Below are 10,085 nucleotides of genomic sequence, written 5' to 3' on the forward strand. Positions count from 1 at the left end.
AATAAAAAAATTAGATATTATGCATATAAAAAGAATGGTAATGTTTACTGATAATCTACCAAATTTCATTAACATTTGTTTACCAATTTAAAAGTTACAGCATGAAAACTATAACAAGCACAAAATGGTTATGAGGTCGGTCCCAGGGGCCAAGTCCAGGTTGAAATACTTAATCTTTGTGAAATGAGGGATTGTGACTTTAAATTTTCCACTTCAACAAGGAAATTGAAGTGGAAAATTTACATGAACAATTGCTCATTTCACAGAAATTAATCTGTTACCAGATAAATACTGTTGGTGTAATCCTTACAGTTAACATCAACAGCTTGCTTCTAGTCTAAGCAGCATCTACAAGGTAAAGATATATATCTTTTATCAAGGAATAATGGAAACAAAAAGAAGAGGCAAAAATTATTCAAAAAAGAAAGACTGTGATGGATGAAACAGAAAACATAAAAAGCAAATATAACATGCAGGATGATAGTGCTGCTTTCCATAAGTTGGCAGATGAGTTTGCTGAAAAGGCAGAAGCATTAAGAACATTACCAACTCCAACAGCCTTAGGCAAACTGCTAAAGAAAAAGAAAAGGAGCTCATTGAGCTAAAAGACCAATTAGATAAATTTAAAAGAATTGAAAATATAAACATACATATATATACCGTGCTGTGTATATGTATAATTTTTTGTTGAAATTAAAAAATAATAATTATCCATCCATTTGTCATTCTCAACCAGGTTGTCCAGAGATATTGCATCAAGATGTTTTGATCTTTCTGATTAATAATATAAGTTAATTGGTATAAATATAAGTAGTAAATCTATTTCTTGTGTTATAATCCTAGCTACTCCATGAAAATGATGCAAATTGTTCTGGAAAAATGATGTTTTGGAGTGAAATTTCCTGGAAAAAAACCTTCTGAAAGAGTATGAACCCTGTTTAAAGTAAAAGGAAAATGATTTTTGTGTGGCTTCATCTTGAAAATTTTTCACAGAAATATTTCTAATTAATATATATTACTACCCTGAATAGAATATGGATTTAAGTAAATATCTAAAAGTAAATTGATTTGAATTATAGCATATACTACTCATTGTGAAAATGTTATTCCAAAAGAGTTTTCACCAATACAAAGTCAGTTACACTTCACATATTTCATTGGAATAAACTACAAAAGAAAGCTAGAGTTCTTTTGTGTGTCAGTACCAACCATTTGATAGTATCAGAGTGTTGTACTCAAATTAGTTTAATTGATAGAACTTTTTCCCTTTTTTTCGGAGGGTGAGCCTGATGAAAGTATAGTATTTCTAAATTCGCTTTTTTTTTCTTCTCACAAAGAATGAAAATACAGATGAAATCAGACAAGTCCATTGTCAAATTGTCAAACTATCCACTATGTTTTTGCATTTTTGGATTACTGAAAGCTGGTCTTTGAAAGAAACAAGTCATGTACTGAGGTTAGTTGCACTTTGTAATAGAAATGTTCCAGATTCTGTTTTGCTGTTAGAACTATTATCCGTATTCAGTCTGATGCCATGCTTTATGCACTATTGTCCAACACTGTAACTTCTATTATTATAAGCTTCAGAAGAGGATGATGAGCTAATTCTTGGACTGCAGATCTTTCACTATATGTGGACATCAACTGAAACATCAAGTTTGAATAGAGCAAAGAGACACAGATCCACTGGAACTGCATTTTGGGACTTGATAGGAATGTGGTTGAATGGGAGTGCTATAATTTCAACTTCTTCTTTCATCTTACAAAAACAAAATAATGATTTTTAGATTGGGTTTGAAGCTTGTAAGCTTTCATCAATTTCAATTCATTGTGTATTATCTTATTAATGTCACCAGCAAGTATGCACAGTTTCATTGCAATAGGTTTCTGGTTTGGATAATTCTCTTTCATAACCATAGCCTTCACTGTGCAGATATTGTGGTTTTGTAGCCTTTACTAAGTTCTTTGCTGTGGAATTTTTGTTTCCATAGAGAACCTTAAAGGTTTCCTCCAAAATTTTATGTTTTTTTACTCTACTTCATCTGACAACCTCACTATACAAATATCCTTTTTCAGAAGAAACCTTCAGCTATAATTCTACCTGTTGCACTGTTGAATGGTTGGTGATTTGCCAAAAATATAGATACTAAAATGACATATGTGCATCAGGACTCACATCTGTGGCAGCAAGCCACTGCAATAGAATACTTAAATTATTCATATAAAGTGTGATTAAAAAAATGGCCAGGTGGTTAGGGAGCTCGACTCATGGTCACAGGTTCGAATCCCCGTCCCACCAAACATGCTCACCAATTTAGCCATGGGGGCATTATAATGTGACTGTAAAAGAGTAGCCAAAGAGTTGGCAGTGGGTGGTAATGACTAGCTGCCTTCTCTCTAGTCTATCGCTGCCAAATTAGGGATGGCTAGCGCAGATACCCCTCATGTAGCTTTGCGAGAAATTCAAAACAACAAACAAGTGTGATTAACTCTGTATAGTTAGTTGATGGCATCTGGAAAAAGGTTGGCAATGAACACCAAGTCACATTGATTTGAATGTTCATGTACAAATCATTTATTTCACTATTGTTGATAATTCGGATTTTCAGGTAAGATTACTTGAGGTATGAAGGAATAAAAATGTATTAATTCTCATAACAGAATTACAGGATAATTATTTTTAAAAAAGAGCTCGTATAGCCTTTTTTTAGTTGTTGTATGCAATGTTAATTGTTTTCTTAATCCAGCAATTAACAAAAGGTGTCCAGTCATCAAAAACAGAACATCCCAAAAAAGATGGTTTGACATCCAGCTTCAAGTCCACACTAGCAAGCTTCCTGTGTTCTGAAAAAAGTATGTTACTGAGCACTTATATGTAAATATAGCTCCAGCTTTTGTTAATTTACAGCAGGTTCTGAAGCACTAAACACTTAATAATTGGTAGGAATTATTACATTTGAAATTAGACATTAATTGTTTATAAAATAAGACTTGCAGTACAGTTTACCTTTTTACTAGCTATACTTCTAACTTAAAAAATATAAAGAAAGAAAAGTTTGGCATATGGTTGCCATACAGTGTTAGTCTAAGTTGCTGAATAAAAATGTTGAATTGGTTTCTAAACTAGGGTATGACTTGGAATGTTAACTAGTAATATTACATGTATACTTCTGGAAATCTGATACAGTGCATAGGATATATTCAGATAAGAAAGAATAGTCAGCTCTTTCAGTGTTTGATATTAGTGTTTCAAAATTTTATAAGAAACAAAAGACAAAATGCTTATAACAATGGAATATTTTTTGTTGTTGTATAGTTGATTCAGTTTCATTTCTGAATTTTCAGGGTAATAAAACTCAAACCATGATTTTCCACAAAGAATAGCAATACTCTGTTTTAGATCTTTGTTTTTTTGCATAAAATACTTCACATATCTGAAACAACAACAAAAAAGTACATTCTATGTGATGGAGATGAATATATATTTCTTATTTTTCTGTTTACTGCTGAATAGTGCATTTAACCAACTATAAATGTTTTGCCTATTGTAAGGCTGAATGCTCATTTTTGGTCATAAAACCTACTTGAAAAATATTTCATGTAAACAAACACAGCTGTTTAATCATATTATTTCTGTAGGTTTATAAATACTGACTGTTTAAGAAGTAGTTTAATTTTACATTTAGGTTATTACAGAAGACAACTGAGTGATCAGTTTCATAGTTTGTAGTCAATCAGTATAGATTTTTTTTTATGTTACAGAAGCTTTCTTGGGATTTTTGGAAGCTTTTCATGAAGTATTGAATGAACTACATGCCTTTTAAGTATACAGCTAACTAAAATGAGATTTTATTCTTTTTTGTTAATTTTACGTTTGCAACATCAGTTTTTCATGAATTACAACAGATTTTCAACATTATATGTGCTTTTGCTATATTTTTTCATTGCAATTATTGCAACTACGTAATTGTTGAGCCCCCAGTGCTCCCGAGATTCCTGAAGTTTGGGTTCTTAGGCCCAAATTATTATTCCACTTACCTGACAGGTATATTAAGATTACAGCATAGCCTATTTTCTCAACACCTGTTTGTGCCCTGACTCTTATATGCCATGCAATCACTTTACCTGAAGGTTTATTTTTCAATGCTGCTGACCTACAGACATCACCAGTTGGAGTGATTTGCACTATTTGTCCACACATCACTTTCTCATTCTCTCTACATCCTCAGACCAGTTCTTACCCAAGACACTTTCAGATAGGAAAGTGGTTAAAGTCCTTTTCACCTATTCATCCGATCACTATTTCTCATTTCTGTGTCCAATCAGATTTCAATTGTAGTCATGTTCAGTGAGGTTCTTGAAAGTTTTGTTGCCTACCCTAATGCCTTTAGAGATGCTAGACTTTTCTTCTGGACTCTCTTTGAAGACAAGGATTCTTCTGCAAGTCACATCTAATCAGATTTGTCACATTTCTATGTCCTTAGCAGCCCAGTCAAATTTCCTGCTGGAGGTTATTGTGCTAACTGGTATGTGGACCACCCCCAATACTTTTATCTCACATTATTTGTCTGATTTGGCAGTCTCTTCATGTGAGGGATCTTGCCTACCCCCTGTAGCTATCTTAACCATTTTAGCTAGATTATACAGAGTGAGTATTTTCTGTGCTACTTTTCAGGGTACCTTCCCTTGTTTTCACAGGATCACACTCTGTGGCGAGTGTTGTCCCAAACATGTGTGCTTTTATCAAACCAATTCCACACTAGCAACCAGAAATTCAATATACTTTATACAAGTTGCAACAGGCTCTGTAGAAATGAAGTGTTTCCGTAAGACCACCTAGGAGTTCACCAGGTGGTATTACCATACTATGCTGAACCACCACTCATGGATTACCATGAGTAGAGCATAAGAGGATCCTGCTTGTCCCTGCTGATCATCAGATTGAAATAAAATTGAGCTTGGTTTGCTTTTAAAAATTTAAGGAAGTTGGTTCACTCATTTGCACTGTTTACAGATCATTGTTCCTCATAGCTCCCTAATACATATTACCCCTCCCCAGATTCTACTAGTGGAGCTATGGAGTCCTTACCATACCCAGTTTCCAGTCACTGCTGTGGTGGACAGAGGCTTTTCCTCCAGAATGTTTGAGAAGAGGGTCCACCTACCTGGATGTTTTTCCCAGATGTTGGTAGGAGTGGCACCGGCCCATGCAGGAGCCTACTTGTAATACCGGCTCAGATTTGATGCTCTGCTATCAGGTTGGGGTGTGCCCAGCCCCTCTCTTTGATCAATAGAGATTCAGTACATTGTTCATGGAAGAGGGTCTACTATCTCCTCATAATTCAGAATGCGTAGTGGTCCCATCTTGGGTCCTTGGCTGAGCACTGTTTGTTCTACGTCCTCCTCATAATTCAGGGAACAAGAGAAATGGGGAGTGAGGATGAATGTTCATAATTCCAACCAGATGGGTTCTGTTACCTTTGGTTGAGTAAGGCATACACGATCCTGTCATTCCGAGCCTGGGGTGTTGCCTTTCAGGCTTCTTCAGGTGGTGGAGAAGATTTGACCAATTTGGTGTTGCTTACTTTCTTGTCATGATTCCTGTGGCTTGGAATGCATCACTCTATGGCAACAGGTTGGGATCTACTTATAAGTATATATAGATATAACATTGAGGTCCAATTGGCCTGGCTACTAACATTTTGTGATAATCACTCATACACAGTTCCACCCACAATACAGGAATTATGTTGAGGGTGAAGAACATACCTGTTCTGGATGTAGTGTGGTTCCCTCACTAGGTTGCCAGTCTTCTATATACACACACCCATGATCTGTGCAGATGCTTTCTGTATGGATAATGCCCTTTCAGTGTGGGATTCTAACTACAAGTGGGAGCAGAGGTATGTTAACATTTTTCTAAATTGAAAATGTATTTCCAATAATACTTACCTCTTCTCCCGCCCTTCCTCTCCCATTAAAACCAGTATTAGAGACTGGGATGGATTCAGTCTCGAAAAAGTGATAACATTACCTGAATGAGATGCATATATATGGTACCAGAATGGATGGTGCAATGACGTGGGTGGAGAGTTTCATGAGACAAATATCACTAAGGGCAATTAAGTGAAGTAAAGATACTGGAGCATACAAGAAAAAAACCAGATCAATGCTTAGATGGGCAAAGGAAGAAACCCTGGCAATTAGTAATAGCCATAAGTGTGAGGAAAGGTAAGTATTATATTATAAATACATTTTTAGTTTAGGAAAATGTTAACATTCAGTATACATATTTTGAAAAATGTATAAGCTGGTCCATAGAACCTGATATAATTTTTATTGTGAATATGCCTTAAACATATTAATACAGTTTAATAAATATTTTATTTGCCAATTTTTATTTATCATGATTAAACTAGTTAAGTAGAATTTAGTAGCATTCCTTACAAGATTGAGTAATAATAGTCAGAACTAAGTAAGGGACAGTTTTTAGCATGTTTTTCACTTCTAATTTTTTCTAATTAAATAGAATACCATACTATGAGAAAATTCGTAGTTCTTGAAAATGTAAAAATTGCTGTGTATACATAACACTAAAAGTAAAGAACTTTCAGAGTAAATTATTTTGTTAGCTATTGGCCATTTTTGTTGTTGTGTCCAATATTTTTGCTTGTTGTTGCATAAAATGCTGTGAAGCTTACTGCTTGAATGTCATATTCTTATATGACAGCCAAAGTCACTAGCATTATCATTTCATGAAGGCTATCAGTTTTCATGTTGTCAAGTATTCCACGCAGATCATCAATTTTTATATCGTTAGTTGTTCCACAAAGACCATCAGTTATAATGTTGTCGAGTATTTCATAAAGACTAAGTTTTAACCCTTTTCTGTGCATATCACAATGTTTTATTGAGTTACATTCAAAATTAGTTAAACTAATTTATTATCATTGTATGCAAATAAACTTAGCAACAAAACATAGTTAATAAACCAAATTTTATATTATACAATTTTAAGTTTTTAATTTCTTAAGGAAATATTTAAAAAAATTCTCAATCTCATCTAGTATGATAAATGTGACATTTGCCCTGTAGATTTTCCTTCTTCTCTAATTTATTTACTACCACTCCGAGAAGTACAGAATTCAATTTAACTTACTCAGTATAGATATTACTTGGGCAAAGCATAATTTTTATAATCTTATTTGTTTATGGAGTCATCAAGTAGAAAATCTGACCCACTTGCCATGCCTACTTGTCACATCCTCTCTTTCACAAATTGCCAGTATTTCTCTCTGATGTTCCATACTATGTTATTTATCACTAATATAAAGCCAAATTTATTTAAAATATTATATTACATTGTTTTCTGTACAGAGAAATATCTATTTCGCCTCCAGTTTGAAAGTTTTCTCATAGGAATCACATCAACAAACTTAGCTGAATTTTTAAAGGCTCTTATCACATAGTTAGTAAACCAGAAAAATTATGATAGTTATAGCATATTTTTTGCTTTGTGCATGTTATCATTTTGCATTTTAGGTACAATACGTAATTAAATAAAAAATTATTTAGTGTTGTAGTATCATTGATATATAATAGTAAACTTAAGTTTCATCAACAGTCGATAGCAAAAAACAAAACACAGATAAGTACTATATTTCTTGTTTTTCATGTGTATTCTTTATATTCTTATCTATTATTATTATAAAAGTAACTAAAATGTAAAAATTAGAAATTAGAAAAGGAAAGATAATGAAAAAAAAAATAATAATAATTCTTCATGAGGTATGCTTGCAAGCAGCTCATTCATTACTTAATTTAATACAGTAACATTGAATTACAACTTGTATGGTGGTATTATTAGTTAGATACTGTTCAAAAATGCAATAAAACAATAAAATGTAGTATAACAGATGTATACTGTTATGAGCTTAAAGCTATTTAGGATAAACAGTTGAATTTTCATGTTACAACTTGCAGTCATTCTAGATAGAAAAAAAGGGTAATTTAGATTTATTTTGTATTTTTTATGGTAGTTATGATTTTGGTATTGACTGACCTTGTATAGAGTTAGGTTAGCAAAAATAACAGATAAAATATAAAGTTTTACAGAAAAAAAATGTTTGAAATTTATAGAGATTTTAGAGATTATGCAAATGAAATTTGACAATTTTCAGATGGAGAAAATTATTCTTAATCTTAACATGAAAATCACTGTGCACTCTGAGCAGCTAACATTGACTCCATAAATTCACGGACAAATTTTAGTAAAGGTACATCATTAAAAATTCTGATTTTTGTTTGAAAAAAATTTGTAATGTTTACTAAAAGCTTGAAAAATTTTGAAGATACACAAAACATATTAAAAGTTATTGTATGGAAACTCTGATAGTCACTTTGGGGTCATGAACTTGTTCAACTGGACCAAGCCTATAACGAGAGGGATAATGTTGCTAAGTAATCCACAACGATCATTAGTTTTTATGTTGTCAAGTATTCCATGAAGGCCATCAGTTTTTATGTTGTCAAATGTTCCATGAAGACCATTTGATGTTGTCAAGTGTTCCACGTGACCGTCATTTTCATGTTGTCAGGTGTTCCATGAGACTGCCATTTTGATGTTCTAAGGTGTTAAAAATACTGATAATCGCTACATTAAACTTGTTAAATTTGTACAGTAATATTTTTATGTTAGTTTCTAAAACTGGTAAGCATTTGGGTGTTAATTTAAAGCAATTTTTCAGTAATAACAATATTCTTACAAATATGTCAAAAGTGGCAAAGTTGTTAGGCTGAATTTTATAAGATGAACTGAATACAGTAGTTTCTGGTGGATACAACCCCTCCCAATTAGGGCTTCCTTTTAAATATGACTTCTTTTTTTTTTCTGTGCGCAGAATGCTTTTATTGATCTGACTCCCCACGAACGACTTCCTGACAGATGCACAATACAACAGTGATTTTTGGGCAGAAGGTTGAATAACGACCTCTCTAAAACGACTTTTCTTCGTATCAAATAGTTAATTCACAGAGACACCTGAATACAGTGTATACAGTATGGAACAAAGAGGTCACATGACCGAAGATTGCTTCACAGCTTAGTATATTGTTACGTCTCCGTTTGTTGATTAACTTTCCGTAACTTCGTTCCGACGAAACTTTAGCAACACAAGTCCTTACTAAATAAAACTGGTTTATTCTTTCCGAATATAACTTTACGATACACTTAATTTCAACAATCGCGCTAAAACAAACACTATAACGAACGAACGTTAACTTCAACAATACCCTGTGACTGCAGATCAATTACTCACTGTCTACACACACACATTATTCTCCCATCACGTTGTCACCCTCTTTTATATACCAGACTACCCTATATCTAGTAAATGCTAGAGCATTCGCCAAGGTACAGGATAGTTCTAGAAACGTGGCGTGACACTAGTCATGTGACCTCGCTGACGCAACACTGCCTCCTCCTTAATATTGTTCATCCCGAACAATAACCACTTACAATAAACCAATAACAATTAACAATAACTTAATTCAATGTACAGAATTACAATCACAAAATAACAATTCAACAAAGTCTCTTAATTTTATGGGACGTATCTTCTTCTGTACTGGTCTCCGTCTTTTTGGCTTCTGCTTCACGTGGGGTTCATCTGCTTCATCAAGAGCTTCACCGTTTCCCTTCTCAAAACTGAGTAGAGTTTCTTCTTCGACAGTAGCTTCTTCATGTGGCACGTCTTCAGCAGCGTCATTTGTTCTGTTTTCCACTTTGTCCCAAATGAAATGTCCTGGCCCGTGATAACGCCAAAGCCTGTTGGCATGCACCACTTTTGGCTTACCTCGCCAACCACATTTTATCCGGAAAGTCATGTCTGAGAGACGATCCACTATGTCATATGGGCCTCCCCATGGAGATGACAACTTAGGAGACTTCCCTTTGGTCTTCCTGGGATTATACAAACACACATTGTTTCCTGGTACAAAGCTAACTTCAGTAGATCTCTTATCATAAGTTAACTTCATCAAATCAGCAGACGTTTTCAAGTTTGAACGCACTTGATGGTGAATAG

The 10,085-nt window shown here is 33.8% G+C and overlaps 1 protein-coding gene across 4 annotated transcripts in view; it reads left to right on the forward strand.

Moving 5' to 3' along the window:
• LOC106458226 (serine/threonine-protein kinase PLK2-like) overlaps positions 1–10,085 on the forward strand; it is an 89,655-nt gene that overhangs the window by 66,495 nt on the left and 13,075 nt on the right. For all 4 annotated transcript variants that reach the window (XM_022384353.1, XM_013917702.2, XM_022384354.1 and 1 more), the window contains one exon: positions 2,748–2,853. In XM_022384353.1, the coding sequence (XP_022240061.1) occupies positions 2,748–2,853 (106 nt within the window). The remainder of the gene's footprint in view (positions 1–2,747; positions 2,854–10,085) is intronic.

The sequence above is a fragment of the Limulus polyphemus genome, unplaced genomic scaffold (assembly GCF_000517525.1).
Source record: "Limulus polyphemus unplaced genomic scaffold, Limulus_polyphemus-2.1.2 Scaffold431, whole genome shotgun sequence".
Lineage (NCBI taxonomy): Eukaryota > Metazoa > Arthropoda > Merostomata > Xiphosura > Limulidae > Limulus > Limulus polyphemus.